Source organism: Marmota marmota, unplaced genomic scaffold, assembly GCF_001458135.2.
Source record: "Marmota marmota marmota unplaced genomic scaffold, marMar, whole genome shotgun sequence".
NCBI lineage: Eukaryota > Metazoa > Chordata > Mammalia > Rodentia > Sciuridae > Marmota > Marmota marmota.
The window spans coordinates 4,360,499-4,380,637 of record NW_025999977.1 but is presented as its reverse complement, the minus strand read 5'-3'; the positions used below and the strand labels follow the sequence as shown (position 1 = coordinate 4,380,637).

At 37.5% G+C, this 20,139-nt stretch overlaps 1 protein-coding gene across 1 annotated transcript; it reads left to right on the top strand.

The window, feature by feature from the left end:
- Positions 1–13,971: 13,971 nt before the first annotated feature.
- Gkn1 (gastrokine 1) lies at positions 13,972–19,009 on the top strand. Its single transcript, XM_015479458.2, has 6 exons — positions 13,972–13,983; positions 15,644–15,697; positions 15,786–15,923; positions 16,925–17,035; positions 17,926–18,073; positions 18,782–19,009. Exons 1-6 carry the CDS (start codon positions 13,972–13,974, stop codon positions 18,874–18,876), a joined length of 558 nt encoding a protein of 185 aa, XP_015334944.1. The 3' UTR covers positions 18,877–19,009.
- The last annotated feature ends 1,130 nt before the right edge of the window (positions 19,010–20,139 follow it).

The following is a 20,139-nucleotide window of genomic DNA, read 5'->3' as shown; positions in this document are numbered from 1 at the left end:
CTCACTCTGTAGCTTCAGGATTATCCTGGTATCCTCCAGGTGGTAGAAAGAGGGCTAGACCAACAGTTAGGTTAGATTAACACCTGCTTTTAACTTCTTCAGACGGAAAGTGGCCTCCTCTGCTCACTGTCCTTTAGCAAAGAGCAATGGCACAGCCCCATCTAGTTATTAGGAAAATGGAACTCAACCCTGTACCTAAGAAGCCAGTCTATACCAAAAGACCAAAATTGACTTTCCTTCATCCTTACCATCACCATTAATTCATGGCTTGGAAACATCATTTTGCCTACATTTCTCTTTGTTCAAACACTTTTTAAAATTCTTCATCGAGTAAAGGACAAAGTTTAAAACGTGAAATTTAATTCACTCTACAGTCTTGTCCCAACGTAACTTCCCCACGTGGTATAAGAAAAGGTGCTACAATTTGGATCTTGAATTCCCTCCAAAGGCCCATTTGCTGAAGGCCTGGACACCAGCCTGTAATGCTATTGGGAGGTGGTATAACCCTTAGGAGGTGGAACCTAGTAGAAGGAAGTTAGTTATTGGGGGTATGACCTTGAAGGGGATTCTAGTACCCCAGCCCCTTCCTGTCTGTCTCTCTTTTGTTTTTCAGCTGCCATGAAATGAATAGGCCTCTTCTGACATGTTTTTCTACCATGATGTACTGTGCCACCACAGGCCCAAATCAATGGGACCGAGTAACTATGGACTGAGTCCTTTGAAACCATGAGCCAAAATAAATCTTTCCTCCTTTTATGTTGATCACCTCATGTATTTTGTCACAGTAACAGAAAGCTGACTACCACAAAAGGAAATATTCCAAATGAAAGAAAGAAAAAGTGCTTATAGAGTCAGAAAGATTCTCAGGTACTGAATTGCCACTAGAGACACCCAAGCCATCCTATTGTACTGTCCTATTTTTTCTCTGTATATCACTAATTCCCCACCTTTTTTTCATGCTATTCTTCCATACTCCTTTCTTCATTTTGTCTTTCTTTCTCCTCTTTTTCTCTCCATCCCTCCTTTAGTTCCTTTTTCCCTCCTGTTCTTAAAGACTGCCTACCTTATGAAAATCACTGGGAAAACATCCTGAAAAGAATAAAAGATCAACTAGAGGCAAAGAATATCTGTCTTCAGAGAATTTGCTGTGTAGCAGAAAATATAAATATTAAAAGATATTGTTTTATTCAGCTTTTTTGCTGCTGTGACTAAAATACCTTACCAAAACAACTGTAGAGGAGGGAAAGTTTATTCAAGGGCTCGTGTTTCAGAGGGCTCAATCCATAGACAGCAGTCTCCATTCCTCAGGGCTAAACATAATGGCGGAAGAGTATGGCAGAGGGAAGCAACTCACGTAACAATCAGGAAGCAGAGAGAGAGAGATCTCCACTTGCCAAACACAAATATATACCCCAAAGTCATACTCCCAATGCCCCACCTCCTCCAGCCACTTCCCACCTGCCTTCAGTTACCAATTGATCCCATCGGGTGATTAATGCGCTGATTGGGTTAAGGCTCTCATAATAATCATTTTTCCTCTGAACCTTCTTGTATTTTTCTCACACATGAGCTTTTGGGGGACACCTCACATCAAAACCATAACAGGTAGTGATTATAAAGTTTCAGAAGAGAAGTACAAGTAGAATTATTTGATAATCCAGAATACAAATTGTACTGATCATATCTATCAGTGATAAACAAAAGCATATTTATAGTCTCCATTGTTTCCTATATTATATAAAACAGGCACTCATTTCCTTTAATGGCCCTAAATTCTACTGATGAGATATGCAGAATCTGAGAATCACATACACAGGCCATAATATATCCCTTTACTCCCTGTTCTGCCAAAGATCCACTTTAATATGGTAGGCCAGCTCTGACTTTTGCTGCAATATGTCAAGTAAGGACTCAAAAAGTATTATTGGGAAAAAGAAAATCCAACTCTAAGTATCCCTGTAATGTGGGTACAGTTATTTAGGAAAATCTAATAGTGATTCTACCATAAGCAAAATAACCTCAGCAGATTAGCAACTCAGCGAGACTCTGTCTCTAAATAAAAAATATTAACAAAGGTTGGGGATGTGGGTCAGTGGTTAAGCACCCCTGGGTTCAAACCCCAGTGGTGAGAGAGAGAGAGAGAGAGAGAGAGAAAGAAAGAGAGAGAGAGAGAATATAATATCAATTCCATGCAAATTCTTCTAGAAAACAAGAGAGGCGAGTACATTTCCCTACTCACAGTTAAGGCCAGTACTCTCATACAGAGGAAAAGAAAACTACAAACCAAAATCCTGAATGAATACAGATAAAAAGAATCTTTCAAAATGTTAGCCCATTGAATACAACAATATATAAAAATAATATTACATTGTGATCAAATGAAGTTTTTCCTGGAATGTTAGGGTTTTTGACAACACTTAAAAATCAACCAATGTAATCCAACATACTGTAAACTGAAAATTAAAAGATATATAATTTTGATAGATACAGGAAAACATTTGGCAAAATTCAACATTCTGATGATAGCAACTCTTAGGAAATGAGGAATAGGAAGGAGTTGCCACATCCTGATAAAGGACATCTGCAAAAAAGGAAAGAAAAAGAAAAAACTCTTCAGCTATGTCACACTTTAAAATTCACAAAAAAATTAATAAGTGGGACTTTAGTAAAGTTAAAATTTTTGTTCTTCCAAACATACTCTCTCAAGAATATGAAAATAAAAGCCACAGAGTGGGAGAAAATAGTTGCAAAATACATACCTAATACAAGAACTGATACTCTAGAATATGCAAAGAACACCCAAATTCAAGAAAATTAAAAACAAGCAGAAGATTTGAAGAGACAATGGACCAAAGAAGATACATAGATAGCAAGTAGGTACATAAGTAGATGCTCAGCTTCCTTGATAATTAGGGAAATGCAAATTAAAATCATGATGTGGTACCACTATACGCACATCAGAATGGCTGAAACAACAAAGAAGCAGATTGAAAAAACATTGAAAATTATGATTGGAGGACCTGGAAAATTTATGCACTTCTGTGGGAATGCAAGATGGCAAGAGCAATATGGAAAACAATTTGGCAATTTCTCATCAAGTTACATATAATTACCTTATGGCCCAAACATCTCACTCCCAGGCATCTAACCAAGGGAAATGAAAATATGTAGCCACATTAGAAACTGTGCATGAATATTTGGAGTGGCTTTCTATCATGCAAAACCAGAAACAACTCAAATGCTTTTCAACTGTTTATAGCCAAACCATGGTAAATTTATGTAATAGAACACTACTTTATGATTAAAAAATCAGTAAGAAAGGATATACCTCAACACATAACAATCTCAAATACAGTATTCTGAGTGAAGCCCCTAGTGCTTATACACAGACAGTATACACAAACCAACTCCCAATCAGATTAACATAAAATGTCATACATAAAATATCTCAAGTCTATCACCTAAAACATCATGCTTAGCTACCTTTTTTAAATTAATTAATTTATTTTAATTAGGTATATATGGCAGCAGAATGCATTTTGATTCATTGCACACAATTGCGGCACAACTTTACATTTTTTTGGTTGTACAGGATGTAGCATCACACCATATGTGCAGTCATACATGTACCTAGGGCAATGATGTCCATCTCATTCCACCATCTTTCTTGCCCCCATACACTCTCCCTACCGTCCCTCCCCTTTGCCCAATCAATGTTCCTTCATTTTTCCCATGCTTCCCTGCTCCCCATTATGGATGGATCAGCATCCACTTATCAGAGAGAACATTCAGCCTTTGGTGTTGGGGGATTGGCTTACTTCACTTAGCATGATGTTCTCCAACTCCATCCATTTACCTGTAAATGCCATAATTTTATTCTCTTTTAATGTTGAGTAATAATCCATTTTGTCTATATATCACAATTTCTTTATCCATTCATCTATTGAAGGGCATCTAAGTTGCTTCCACAGTTTAGCTATTGTGAATTGAGCTGCTATGAACATTGATGTGGCTGCGTTACTATAGTATGCTGTTTTTAAGTCCTTTGGGTATAGACCAAGGAGAGGGATAACTTAGTCAAATGGTGGTTCCATTCCAAGTTTTCTAAGGAATCTCCATACTGTTTTCCATATTAGTTGTCCCAATTTGCAGTCCCACAAGCAATGTATGAATGTGCCTTTTTCCCTACATCCTTGCCAACATTTATTCTTGTCTGAATTCTTGATAACTGCCATTCTGACTGGTGTGAGATGAAATTTTGGAGTAGTTTTGATTTAGCAATTCTCTAATTACTAAAGATATCGAACATTTTTTCATAAAACAAAAAAAATGCACATGTGAGAAATAGCAAGAAGGCTCAGCTACCTTTGAAGCAACATACGATTATTTAAAAGTGGACTTAGATTGGCTATAAATGTATTTTGAAAACTCAGTGACCTCTAAAACAACAACAACAAAAACTATCAAGTATATTTGATATGCCAAGAAAAGAGAGAGAAGAGTGTCATATAAAATCATATAAAATGTTTAGTTAGAGAAAGAAAAACCAGAAATAAAAAAGTTCCATAAACAGAAAAGTTACAGACATCGTAGCTATTAATCCAATGATATCAATAACGATTTTGAATGTGAATGATCTAAATACACCAAGAAAAATAGATTATCTGAGAAGGTTAAAAAAGACTCAGCTATATGTTGTCTATAAATGCACTTTAAATATAAAGACATCAGTTAAAAACAGAGATGGAGAGAGATACCCAACTAATGCTAATCAAAAGTCAGCTGGAGCAGCTGTATTAATTTCAGATAAAGCAGAATTGAGATTAAGGGAAATTATCAGTGATAAGTATAATTTACACAATTATAAAAGAATCAGTTCTTCCAGAGGAAACAACAATTCTTAATTATTCACTTAACAACAGAGCCTCAAGATATGTGAGGCAACTGGGTTGTTGGCACATGCTACTAATTCCAGCAACTCAAGAGGCAAAGGCAGGAAGATCACAAGTTCAAAGGACACTTCAGCAATTTAGTGAGAACTTGTCTCAAAAAAAGGGGCGGGAGGCAGTGAGGATGTAGCTTCCTTGGGGTGTGTGTGTTGAGGGGAGGTGTTAATGAGAAAATTCCAAACCTTTTAATCAATTTTTCTGTGAACCTAAAACTTCTCTAAAAATAAAATCTATTTTTTTGAAAATATTTAAAGGGCTATTTATTTGTTAAAAAAAATAAATAGTCCTTTAAATATTGATGGAACTACAAAAAGAAATAGACAAACTCACTCATAGCTGAAGACTTCAATACTCTTCTATCATTCATTGATAGATTATATAAACAGAAAATCAGTAAGGATATAATCAAACTGAACAGCACTAACAATAAATTGGAGTCATTTGACATTTACAGAATCCTTCTTTAAACAGCAGCAGAATATAGATGTTTCTCAAGCTTTTATGAAAAACTCACCCAGTAGATCATATTCTGATCCACAAAATGCACCTTAATAAATTTAAAAGAATAGAACTACAAAGCATATTGTCAAACCACAATGGAATTAAATTAGAAATCAATAACAGAAATATAACTGGAAAATCCCCAATTGTCGGAAGTCTGAACAACGTATTTCTAATAGCACATATATCAAAGTCTTAAGAGAAATTTTAAAAATCCTAAATAGACTAAGTGAATAGCTCTGTGTAGTATAATGATATGCGCCAATTATTCTTTGACAATGTTCCATGTTTTCTACAATCGTAGAAATTGTAGGAATTATTTTTGATGACCAAAAGAAAGTTTGGGATTATTGTTAAAAAGTGATATTTAAATGGTGAGCAATTGTGCGTGAGGAGGAAGAGAGTGGGTGAAGAATCAGAGTCGAGTATGGCTGAGGTACCTACCTTGATTGACTTGAGTTTAAAATGCTATTAAAACTAATAGAAATTACAGAAAATCAGCGTGTTTGAGAAATAGTGAAAGTGGTTTGGTCTAAAGTCTATCTAACTTTGGAACATAGTTATCTAACACATGCAATAAATAAAGACGAAGCTTGGTAGGGTTGAGTCCCACTTTTCAATGATGTAAAGGTGGCTCAAGTGTTCAGAGCAGAGCAAGTCACACGGGAAAGAGGCAAAGGGTGAAAAAAGAAGATCAAGGAGAGAATACAATCCCGACACTGAAGGGACCCATGATAGAAAAGAGGAACTCAAATGATGGGATGGTAGAAGTAGAAATGGGAAAAGAGGATGTCACAGAACTCCAGACAGGAGACCATTTCCAAAAGTAAGAGAAGAGCAGGATTAAAAAGCACAAAGTCAAGTCAGTGGGGCACTGAGAAGCCCGGGGTCAGAGGCTCATTTTGAGCCCCAGTACCATGGTTAGCCTTTGATTACCCTGAAGCCAAACTGCAGAGAGCTGAGCTATGCCTGTAAGTGAGGAAGTAGAATTAGAAAATATGTGATTCTCTTAATAGATGTAAAGAGGAGGACAAGTGCAAGGTCTCTGTTCATGAGGAAAGTAGAGTTAAGGGAAGGATTTTATGCTTATTTTTGCTTTGATTTGTTAGTATTGGGGATATTTGACCCAATAAGAAGGAACAAACCAATAGGAAGAGATTGAAGCCTGAGATAAAGGACAGCTATTTGATTCAGGAAAGTGGAAATCAGAGAAATGTTGGTCTTGGAAGCAATATATTAAGAACACTGGGCTGGGGTTGTGGCTCAGTGGTAGAGTGCAAGACTAGCATGTGTGAGGGACTAGGTTTGATTCTCTGCACCATATATAAGTAAATAAAATAAAGGTCCATTGACAACTAAAAAAAAAGAACACATTTCTCCAGGATGGATGAATGAAGATGGGGTGAAGATAGAGATTGGAAGATGCATAATACCTTCCGGGTTTTTAGTGGACAGGGTAGATAGGTGAAGGATGGGAAGACATAGAAGACTGACAAAGATGTGAACAGCCATGGAAAGGAAGAGGGAAGAAGTTGACTACAGACAAATAAACAAACAACAAAAACAAAAACATTGAATTCCACTGATACTACTACAGGTCCAAGAAGAATTGGTTTTGAGTTTAAACTCTTTTTTTATTTTAACTTCTACTCAAGAAGGAAAAGAAAGGGCTTTGGGGATTATTGGGCCTTGTCTAGATTTGAGGAAGGTGGCCAACATTGGAGAACCTATTTTGTACCTGAATTTCAGTTGAGGTAATCCTTTACTGAGCCCTAATCACATGGCAGGACGCATTGGAGATATAAGGGGTTTGAGTCATACAGCGAGAATTCCTCAGTCTGATAGACACACAAGGAGGCCACTAACATCATCTGTCTATAACATTTGATCTATTTTAAAATGAGTCAGAATATTTCCAATAATAAAGAGTCTTTACATTCCCAAATACATAAGCTTGTTTATATACCTACCTTTATACGTGCCTGATATTCCTTTACGAAGAGACTAGATCAAATTTAAAGGTGTGTCAATTATGAAAAAGGTAAGTGAGATTGCTTTTCTAGAGGAACACCCATGGCTACCAACTAAAATATTAATTTAGTGGGAGGAGATCAAGGATATTAGAACACATAGGTGGAGGAAAGAGCAAGGAGCTCTCAGACGTTCAGAGACATGTTGGACCCAAGAGAAAGGGCAGTTTCAAGTGGCTACTGGTGAAGATGAAATCCCTATAATATCTCCAGCTCAGTGTAGAGCAAATGGTTGATTAGTTGGATAGTCTGACTCAATTTTTGTCTCTCCTTGTGACTAAGTGAGATTCTGAATGACCATGAAGTTGAGTATTAGAAATGTTATAAGGAGTCTTCCCTGTGGCCACTGAATCCCCAGTTCACACCATTTGGCTCCGCTACTTCTTCTTAGGCTGGAGGGTACAACCCTCTTCCCTATGTGTCTGTGAGTCTGTCTCATAGGGCTCAGCCAAAGGTCTACCTGCTGCAAGGAGCCTCTGCAACCACTCCAGCTCAGAAAGGCCACAATCTTGCGAACATTTGTCCCCACTATTCATGAAGAAGCTGCAAGGTATAAAGGACAAAGCACATGCTCCTACGTATATAAAGTCACTGATCCATTATTACCTGCCATGTGATCTGGGACCAGCTACAAAGCCTCTCAAAACCAACACTTTCCTTACCTTTCTTTGGTATCCATAATATTGATGTGTTGCCTTCCATCAGAATCCATTATGCCATTTGCAAAGCCCAGTACAAATGGGAATAGGGGACCCCTTGTTCAAACAGTAGGAGGGGGGGAAGTTTTTCCTTTCATCCATAAATTGTCTCTTTCTCTTGACCTTAAATGGTGCTTTTGATTTATCAATTGATGTCACACTCCCTTGGTCAGCAGGGAGTGCACATTTGTAAGATTAGTGCACATCCTCAAAGTTTCCTGGAACTCCATCCTGCAACATAGAATGTAGATGTATGTTTCTGGTCTTGATCCTTCCTGCACCAGAGCGTGGACCTTGGAGGCATACTTGTCACCTGTCCGTAAAGCCACACTTCCTTTTATACAGATTTCAGGAACTTGAGCACTGGTTATTTTACGCTTTTAAATGTTTCATAGCTCTTATGCTTAAATGGGACATTGCATTAGTTGGAGCTAATGAATTGCTATCAATTGATTTGTTTTCAATATGAGAAGATGAGTATAGGGTTGTAGGCTCAGGTACCCTTTGCTGAGCAGCAAGGACAAAACTTCTTTAGTCTGCATGAGGGGAGTTCTGCTTTTCTCTGTTTTCAGTTCCAGTGAGACTTCTAAAGGAAAAGCACTCCTGAATAAGTCCCAATGGATGCAGTTTCTTAAGCATTTTCAGGAACAAGATCCTGGGATTGTGGGGAAGAGAGCAACTGAATAGTCATGCAAGTTCAGAAATCCTCTGGGGATCCAAAGTCTCCATCTGAGGCCATGTTCTCCCAGAAGTGAAGAGTATGCATAGGTATATATGTTCTATTTAAAATGTAGAAAAGGAAATCAGTTCCAAACAGTCACTCTGCAGAAAACTGTGATTCACAAAACTGTGTTTCATTGTTCAGTGGACTTGGGGCAAGTCCTTTACTTTGGCTTCTTCTGCCAAATAAGCTCTGGAAGACAGTGTCATGCAGGGCCACTCTGGCTCTTGGTGTGGCTCTGCCAGCTCCAGCACTCTGGTTCTGGTCCATGTGGGATCAGATTCTCATCTTTCAATGAGCAGTTCTGTCCTTTCCAGGCCTGAAGGGTAAGATCGAGCGAATAAACTTTAATCATGAGTGCTTTTATACCCTTGTCACCAAACTGCTTCAATAGGAATGCTGAAAGAGAATAGTGATGTTATTTTTCTGAAACCACAGGGTAATTATAAAAGCAGCATCTTATTATCACTTTGTGATTTCTATTCCTCATATGGGTGTATTTTCTACAAAAAAAATCATCTTTTCATAACAGAAATACTTAACCAGGTTTGACCATTCTCCAAAATGATGAAAAAATATACTTTTGTATATTTTATACCAATGATGAAATTACTCAGGAGAACTTCTTTTAGCAAGATTTTTCCAAACCCAGTTTACACACTGTAACACTCAACTAACAACTAATCTGAGCCATAATATATCACTGTTCATCCCAGAGGGGACCCAGACTTCTTGGAAAATGCAATTGAACAGGCTTATACAAGCAGCAACAGAAAGGCATATTTAAATGTATTCTGGAATGCAATGATCCCAGAGGAAAGAGCAAGAATAAAAACCTCAGCGATGCCTCAAGAAAGAGCTCCCTCAAGTTTGCTGTCATTTGAAAAGAATTTCTCTTCTATACAAAAACAACTACATTATAAGTTTGGATTTTCTGGAAGTGGAATCTTACTAGTAATAATGATTAAAATGCTATTTTACACATTCTTATTGCTCTTTTTTAAATATGTCATTTCTGGCCACAAGGACATATGGAAGATTTGATACAAGTATACTATTCCCACAAAGCCAGGGCTATAGTCACAGGAGTTATTGGTAGTTTTAGCTAAAAACTGGTAAACGCAGATGCAGGAGGGGTCAGAAATTTGCCCACACATAAAATATGTTCAGACTTCATAATGAGCCACCTGACTTGGGCTATTAAAAAATAGCCCAGCAAATTGGTGCACAGGTAGTTTAGAAAAAAAAAAAAATCTCTGCAGGAAGGAACTTCCACACTCAAATACATTATAGCATGAGAATTAATGGACTAAAGCCAGCTAAGTTCTAAATAAGAGAAATGGGGCAAAAATTCCAGGGAAGGCTTCATAGTTATCAATGACTGACAGGCCAGTCTACTAGCTAGCAAACACAGTAGAGGGAACCCCAGAACAAGATTATTTAAGGATGGCAATGTGTCCCACAAGTAAGATTCCCTTCCACTTGAAGGGTAGGGGGTCATTGAGGCGGGGAAAGAGAGAGAGAAATGCAAAAAGCCTGATTTCTGTGGGAAAGCTCTAAGTCTCCACATCAGTGGTAGGAGCATACGGTGCATGGAATTCATCTTGTTTGTTCCAGAGAAGGGGAGTTTTCACTTAGTGCAACAATCAGGGTGTGGAGTACAATGAAGTCTTGGGCATGTGTGCACTGTAAGATAAAATGATAATAGGGGTTTGCTTTTTGGTGTGGCCCAGCATTAACCTCTGTGGGCAGGGCAGATCTATTTACCTATGGACTGGTTGGCCCCACAGTAATCCCAGGGCACTGGGGCTGCACTATCATCAGACTCCTTCCAGGTACCACCACAGCCAAGGGATGGCAGCACCTCTCAAGCTAACCCCCAAACACAGAAATGGATAAATATAGTGCACATTGTATCATCTGATTTACACAATTCAAATATTTTAAAAGGACCTAGTAAGTATCATGTGTCAGAATATTCTAGGTCCTATGAAAGTGACCAAAAAAAAAAAAATCGACACATTTTGCCTTCCTCCCAAGAGGGCATGAAATGTAACTCTCAAGGCAAGAAGGAGCAGAGAGAGTTGCTGATACTTCACTAATATTTTTAGCTTTGAATGAGACCAGGATTGAAGTGAAGGTTGGTCCCTGTCCCCTGCCACACATACTCGTAAAGCCACCATTCTGATTTGGGGAACTATTGAAATAACAATATTGTATAAAGGAGGAATTTCTTCTTTATTGCCCACAGGAAATCTAAAGCCTAGAGGGGGAAAAATGACTCATTGAAAGAAGGAAGAAGAACAGAATATAGGTCTCCTGAATCCTAGCTTCATCTAGTAGCTCACCGAATGGATTTTCAAACCCAAGGTGCAACCTCAGAGTCAGCACCAATATTGATTCCCTAAGGAAGGTGCCCTTATAAATATTAACAGGTGTTAGGAAAATTAATAAAAGGAAAAGGAACATAATGAGGTTCTGTTGTTGATTAAGTTTAAGAGAATCTGGATGAAACAATGGGCACAGATTTCTCTCCTACAAATTTCTTAACACATTCAATATGTGAATGTGAATTGTCTATTTTGAAGATGGAAACCCTGAACCTATCTCTCTCTCTCTCTCTCTCTCTGTATCTGCCATATCAGCATTTCACAGATCCACTACAAAATATGTCAACCTCAAGTCACATGTAAGGTATGACCTGCAAAATATGTACTACGTACTACAATAATATACTAACATGACAACCCAAGGCTGAACCTAAAGACAGACCATACTGCCCACTCTTCGACCTTACAGTGTTGTGACAGTTCCTAAAGTAGATGAAAACCTCTTTACACATGTCTGCCCCAAAGCCCAGGCTTATTGATCTTTGCAGCTAATAGTGAGTTTGAAAAGTATTGGTGGATGCGTTAAAAACTTAAGTAATATCTTTCTAGAACTGACCTAATCTACTCAACCAACATTTGGAAGAGATGTTGATATCCACGCTTCAGAACGATGAAACCCCTTCTTCTTCTTCTTCTTCTTCTTCTTCTTCTTCTTCTTCTTCTTCTTCTTCTTCTTCTTCTTCTTCTTCTTTTAACATAAAAGATCAGTTTATTTCCATATTATAGCTGAAAATTTTGGAAATTAAAAATAGATACTATGTACATTCGTGTTCAGAAAACTTGAAATACTTAAGTATGAAGTGTGTACACTGAAAACACAAAACATAGTTAAAAGAAAGTAAAGAGCACATAAATAAATGAGAAAATATAGCATGCTTATTATGCTTTAGAAAATTCAGAATTGTAAATATGTTAAATCAACTCAAATTGAACCATAGTTTCAAAGCAATCTTAATCAAAATCTGAACTATTTTTTAAAATGGAAATCAATAAATTGATTCTATAACTTATGTGCAAACATAAGGGCTAAGAGTTTTTTTAGTCTTGCAAAAGCAAACAACAACAACAAAATTTGGGTGATTCTAAATGATTTAAAGACATCATAGAGCTACTGTATTCAAAGAAGTATGTTATTGATGTAAAAATTAGATCGATCCATGGAATAGAACAGAGAATCCAGAAATAAACTCATACTTTCATCATGAAGTAAGTTTCAGCTAAGGCTCCAATTCAGTTCAAGCAGAACCCCTTCTTCTTATAGGTCCAATCTATGCACAGGGCACAATTGCCAGCACAAGAAGGTTTCCAAGGGAGAAATTTTTGATCAGCAATTAATGAGATACAGGTTTTCAGCAAGTTTGACTCAACAGCTTCAGTTTGTAGGAGAGAGCAAGAAAAAAAATAAACTTTAATTTGTCTCCATGAATGTTTTGAGCAGTTGCTTGTCGGCCCACATTTTATCTTTCTGATGAAAACTTTATTATTTTAATGTAATTTCTGAAAATTAAATAGTGCAGAGGCAAATAAAAAGATTTCTTTTATAGCTCCAAGAGAAAAAAAAAAGAGAAAGTTTTCATCCTGGATATGGGGAAGGGATAGAAATAGTGATATTTGAGCTAGGGCCTTGAAAGGGGAATAGTTCAATTTGCTGTGAGAGAAAGGCAAGGGGCTGGCACTTCATGGTAAGCAAAGCACATGAGAAGGCATGAGGCAGACTCTGGTGTGGCTGGAATACAGGTGCATGACAGAGAGGCAGACCCAGCTGAGGAAACTGGAGACATTATTATAAAGGAACATGGATGTCGTTCCAGTGCATTTGAACTTCATGTTGAGTTCTGCCAGGGAAGGTTTCTAAGCATGGTAGAGTCATATTTATTTACAAATGCACTTTAGAGAGATAACTTTAGGGGAAATGGAGAAAATATGTTGAAATATAAGAGACCCATGACTAGGATGGTCAACTACACAGCAGGAGTGAATGTCCTGTGTGGGAAGCTGTCTCCAAGGCCAGACTCGAGAGGCATTTCTGAGGTGTAATAACTATGTTCAAGTCACTAACTAAATATCAGGGTGGGAAGGAAATGCTGATAGCAGCCCCCCGGTTTTCTAAGCAGATTTGTAGTACTATTATTGAGACATCTCAAGGATGTAGAAAACTGGATCAGTTTAATCAGAGCAGCTCATAAAACATGTTTTTCCTAAGCAAAATCATTATATGAAGGTCAGATAAAGGCAAGAAGGGGAAACTGTTCCCATATTCCTCCAAGAGCTAATCTCTGGAAGGCTAGATGTAGGCATAATTTTTCATCTGTGATCTTGTTTGGTTTTAGGGATTATTCTTTTTCTAAATCTGAGCTATGTCAATGTACCAAACACCCACACCCATGGCTCTGATTGGACCAGATGTTATCACAAATCATATTGAGTTTTTTGTGATACCTTCAACTTCAACAGATGATGAGTCAGATCAACTCCATGTCAAAGTATCTCAGAGATAGCTGCTTGGAAAGGCTTCCTGGTATACCAGGTCATGGCACAGATATAGGAAAAGGAGAAAGATAAGTCTTTGACTCCACCTGAGCACACCTATTTTGAGTAGAGCTGGTCACGTATAAATACAGGAAGGCTGCTCGTCCAAGCTCATGCCTCACAGCTCCTCTGCTCCCCTGCATTCACAAAGACATGAAGTTCACAGTGAGTAGATATTTTTTCCTTTTGGACTTATTACCATCTAACTGAGACTGTTAATATTCTGATAGAAGAGGTCTGCTTCTTATAGCAATGTCACCATGATGGAAAACCTTGAAAAAAATTCTCTTTCCTTTTCATGGATCATGGCCTTTATAGTTAACCTTCTCTACATAACTGTTCAGATCTCTACGTAGAACAAGAAGTCCCTAAGTTTTAGAAAGTGCCTGATCTTTCCCCATTCTTGAGTTCCATCTTTAACCACAACTCCTGAGCATGTTCTAGCCAGATAAAAAGCTAATTATCAAAATAACTGGGTAGTGACTTGCTGTCACATTCTTCAGCATGGGATGAATCTCTAAGTAAAGAAGGTTGGCCCTGCCAGGGCCCTGTCCTTGGCCATTTCTTTGGGAAAACATGTGAAGCATGAAGCTGATGCCTAGTCTCACCTGCAGTTTCAGGCGGAAGCCTAGTAATGTTGAGGTGGACCTCAAAATTCTGTCAGTGGTATTCATAGTCCCCAGTGTCCTGATGCAAATGGAGCTAGAATCAAATAATTTCATGTTTCAACACCCCAAACACTGGGGTGTTGAAAACTCTGCTTTATAATGGGATTGCACGTGTAAAATACTTGTTTGGAAATAAGTATTCTTAATAGAGGTGAGGTTTATAAAGGGGGGGGGGGACTCTAGACATGAGTCAGAAGATCTGATTTCTAGTTCTGCTGTGAACAAGAGGTATGATTTTGGCCACGTCCTTAGCCTCTACAGCTCAGTATCCTCATCTGTATAAAGATTACATTGTACTAAATGTTCTCTAAAATTTCTTCCACTCCTGACTTTTTAGGAGATGAATTTTTTACTCCTACTTAAACTAATAAGAAAAATAACAGAAATTTCTTAAACTAATGAAAATAATAAAAGTACTTCCGCTATTAGGAGGAGTACCCCAGATCAAATAGGAAAGTGAACATTTATTTTTCAGCTGTGATTTTTCAGAACTTGTAACCATTTTCCATTATTCTATTCATTTAAAGATTTATTCTTCATCCTTTTTTGATAAGGTCTAAATTCAAAATTCTAAAAATTATGTATCATATTAATAAAATTATTTATAATTCATTAATAATTCTGTATTAGTATTAAAATTGTGGAAGGTTAAAAAACATTGTAGAGCAAGATGACTTACTATAGTGACACAAAATTATCCAAAATAGGGTTATTTGAAGTTGGGATTTATGAAAAATAATGTGAATAGGGTATTTTAGGGTAAACTTTAGGGTATTTATAGTAAACTTTAGTAGAGATGATTTATTCTCCAGTTACTGTTTAACTCCATTTCTGGTGTCTTGAATAGTTAATTTTTTCCTTTAGATATTTCAAAATCTTCTAAAAAATATAAACATTTCAAGTCTATTTCAACAGAGTTTTATTTCTAGGATATTAATCAATGTTTTAAATATGTTGTCTTTGGTAAAAAATAAATTTTTAACATTTCAAATAACCAAAGAAAGATAATATGCAAATCTAAAATAAAGGGTAAGAAGAAAACACAGGCTGTTCATCACGTTGGTTAAGTTGGTTAACTATTTTTCATAAATTTGGATGTAGAAAGAAAAGAGAGAGTATATCATGTTGATGATTTGTGTGTGTGTGTGTGATTTCAGATGATTCCTATTGGGCTTCTTGGACTCTTCATAGCATCTGCTTTTGCTGACTATGTAAGTCTCATTCTTTCTGGTTTGTTACCAAAATGCATTTGCAGAGAACTGTGGTATTAAATCACTCTTCATTTCTTATAAACTTCAGAATATCAACATCAATGATGATGGCAACACTGCTGGAAGTGGGCAACAGACAGTGAGTGTCAACAACGAACACAACGTGGCCAATATCGACAATAACAACGGATGGAACTCCTGGAACACCCTCTGGGATTATAACACTGTAGGTAGCCAGCGTGCAATTCCCATTCTTTAAAAAAATGTGGGGTTTTTTTTAAGCAAAAATTAATGTACCAGCTAACTAAAAAAAGAGAGAGAATTAAATACAGTAAATTCTACATGCACATGAGCATATTAGTTATTTTTTATGTGTGTGATGCTCGGGATCGAACCCAGGCCTCATGCATGCCAGGCAGGAGCTTTACCACTGAGCCATATCCCCTGCCACAAGCATAGTAATTAAAATTGCCTATTTTCCTCATCCAATTTTACTTGCTAGCTATAACTACTATTCATAAGTCTTGTGCAATTAGTTATATAATTCAAACCAATGAAGAGTTATTAGAGTCAACTAGCTTCAAAAAATAGTAAGGATATGAGGCAAATCATCTCTTTGCCTCACCTGCAGATGCCCTCGATTATGATAAAAGACCTGTATATTAGTACCACTGCCAATCATCTATCACAGTTTTCAGTTTTCTTCTAAAAAGACAGAAGTGGACCCTTCACTTCTAACTCCAAAGGATCAAAGGGGAAAACTAAAATACACTTGCCACTAGTTAAGAGACCCAACTCTGCAATTAGCAGCCCTGTATTTTACAAACTTAGTACTTTTAAAAAGCAAATTCTTATTGTTTCAATTTTATCATCTGATCAGTGAGAAAACGAATTCCTGTCTTACCTGCTTCCTTGAAATGTCATGAGGATCAAAGGAAACTAAGATGTGATAGCTTTTGAAACTTTATTTCAGTAATATCGACATATGTAAGTGCCTCTTCTGCCAGAAATGAGGATAACGCAATGAGTTAGATACTCACTCTTTTCCTTCAAGGAGCCTGTAGCTGACAAATGTCAGCAACAGATCACAGATCCACTGTGCTTATCCCAGTTCATCTGATCATGGAATTCCACTTCCCTTTGCTGGTAGAACTGATCTCTGATAAGAAAAACTCCTTGGGGAGCATACACTTCTCCCTCACCTTCTACCATCACCTTCTTTACCAGGGCTTCGCTGCAACCAGACTCTTTGTCAAGAAGTCATGTATTGTGCATAAAATGAAAACTGATGTCATGCCCTCCATTCAAGCCCTTGATGCACTGGTCAAGGAGAAGAAGGTAAAGATAAGTTTTTCAACTTTTTTCTCATAGGAAAACTTACAATCTCCAGTAAATACTGAGGAGATCACGTTCCCTCTGACCACAGTGTGATGTAGTGTATAGCACAAAGTGTACTTGGTAATTGCTTCAAGGGAGGTACCTTTACACACCAGTGTGGCTCACACAGGCCTCTAAAGAGCTGAGCAGAACACCTGATGACCTTGACCGATACAGAACAAAGTTCCAGTCACATCAATGCAAGCCCTGGGAAATTCTCCACAGACATGTTTCTGCAAGAGTTAGTTAAGGTTATCAGATTTAGCAAATAAATATAAAAAATATCCAGTTAAATGTGAGTTTCAGATACACAGTAGATTGTTTATAAGTATGTCCTGTAATATTTGGGATATGCATACAATAAAAAATGATCTGTTGTCTATCTGAAATTCAAATGTGCCTGGCTGCCCTATATTTTATGTGGCAACTATCATTGAGGTAGATGGAAAGAGAGGATCCACGGTTTCTTAAGTATTGGTCTGAGTTCATATACTCCTATAACTGATAAATAGGTGCCTTTCATTAACAAGGCAGAGAAAAATAAATCAACTACATTCCTGGAAGTTGATTATCACGTGGCCCAATCCAAGGAATCTAAGATGACCAAATGAGGCCCAAGTTTCAGAATACATTTAGCCTCAGAGTTCTGTATTTATGAGATAAATCAGCCAATGCTTTTAGAAATATGGAGATAAATAAAACTGGAATTGGTTCTTATTCATCTTGATTTCTGAAAAACCTATAGTCAAGCAATCCCCCTGTTGGCTTTGTACCCCTTCAAATCCACAAAACACTGGCTTGGCACTCATACTTTCTCTTTCTTCCTTTCTGTGTGCCTTCTTCATGCTCAGCTTCAGGGTAAAGGACCAAGAAAACCATCTCCCAAGGGTCTGATGTACTCAGTCAACCCTAACCAAGTTGATGACCTGAACAGATTTGGAAAAAACATTGCTGGCATGTGCCAGGGGATTCCAACCTATGTGGCTGATGAGATTCCAAGTGAGTATGCTCCCTCCTGTACATTCCACGTTAGCGCTGGCAAAATGACCAGACTATCTAGGACATGTCCATAGAGGAGACCAGTCACCCAGGAATGTCATCAAGGCTACCAATTGTTAGTACTCTATTCCAGGCACTGTTCCACATGCTGTAAATGTGTTAATTCATTTGTTCCTCACAACAATCTTATATTACAAGTTCTATTGTCAGTTATACCTTATGAATAAGGAAACTGAGGCACAGAGAAAGAACTCAAAGCTCTTGCCTGGGTCAATCCCAAGCATTTTGGTTCTGGATTCTGTGCTCTTGATTCAGTATTCTTAATGGAACATTGCCTTTCAGGGGTGGATCCAGAATAAACTCTGGGCATATTCAAAAGAATGCAAGAAATAACTAAATGAAAGAGAATGCCAATAGAATCTACTCTCTCTATATAGCTCAAATTATTGCTTAATTTCTGGTTAAAGAATAGTCTACACCAAAACAAAGTGTCCATCTAGGACCCTAATCCAACAGCAACTTTCCAGATCTCTGAATTTAGTAGTTTTATTTTGATAGATAGAGAGACAGATAGATAGGTAGACAGACAGACAGATAAATTGATCTTGAAATTAATGCATAGCTAGTTTGCATATTTACATGACTTGCATCCATTCCCCAAAAGAGTCCTTGAACAGTAATTGATATAGACTTTTTTCTTTTTATCAGGAGCAAACCTGTTTTTTTACTCAGAAAAGTGCTACAGTGCTGACATACTCTGGATTCTGAACATTTCCTTCTGTGGAAGCACAGTGGAGAACTAAAACAAATATTTTAAAGACACTCTGGATTTAGTCATCAGAGTATGCTATGTAGAAAAATATGGGTCCTAATGTTTTTTATCATGTCATTCTGAAATGGTTTCTGCTAGTTATGTTTGGTTTCCTTAAGCTTCAATAAACCCATTTAGCACTGAATTCAGTTTATACTAACATTCCTTATGATTTCTATGGGGAAGGGACAGGATCATAGGTCGGGTGGTGGTGGCAAGCGGTTGGAGTGCATTGAACCCACTGTTATCCTTACTCAAAACCCGTCCCCTATAAAGAACCCCTTCAGATGCTTTAGATACTGCTAACCATAGCCCTGGGAATGGTTCCAAAACTGTCCAACTGCTCTGAAGGCTGCTCTATAGCTGGTATGCAAAGGAATATTTCAGATCAGCAGAAAAAAATCCACTCAAAAGTAACCCAAGCCCCAAAGGAAGGTTCATTGCCAGAATCTAGGAATATCTAAAATAATCCAAGGGCAAGATCTTAGAAGATGGAAAAATGTACCCTGTTCATGGATAGGCAGAACTAATATCATCAAAATGGCGATATTACCCAAAGTTCTCTACAGGTTTAATGCGATGCCAATCAAAATCCCAACGGCATTTCTTGTAGAAATAGATAAAACAATCATGAAATTCTTATGGAAAAACAAAAGACCCAGAATAGCAAAAGCAATTCTAAGCAGGAAGTGTGAATCTGGAGGTATAGCGATACCAGAGTTCAAACTGTACTACAAAGCAATAGTAACAAAAACAGCATGCAACTGGTACCAAAACAGGCAGGTGGACCAATGGTACAGAATAGAGGACACAGAGACCAATCCACAAAATTACAACTTTCTTATATTTGATAAAGGGGCTAAAAGCATGCAATGGAGGAAGGATAGCATCTTCAACAAATGGTGCTGGGAAAATTGGAAATCCATATGCAACAAAATGAAACTGAATCCCTTTCTCTCGCCATGCACAAAAGTTAACTCAAAATGGATCAAGGAGCTAGATATCAAATCAGAGACACTGTGTCTGATAGAAGAAAAAGTTGGCTACGATCTACATACTGTGGGGTCGGGCTCCAAATTCCTTAATAGGACGCCCATAGCAACAAGACTTAATAACAAGAATAAACAAATGGGAATTACTTAAACTAAAAAGTTTTTTCTCAGCAAGAGAAACAATAAGAGAGGTAAATAGAGAGCCTACATCATGGGAACAAATTTTTACCCCTCACACTTCAGATAGAGCCCTAATATCCAGA

Coding starts and splice junctions, on each gene's coding strand:
- Gkn1 (XM_015479458.2), top strand. Junction 15,698..15,785: donor CATCTGCTTTTGCTGACTAT/GTAAGTCTCATT, acceptor TATAAACTTCAG/AATATCAACATCAATGATGA. Junction 17,036..17,925: donor CACTGGTCAAGGAGAAGAAG/GTAAAGATAAGT, acceptor CTTCATGCTCAG/CTTCAGGGTAAAGGACCAAG.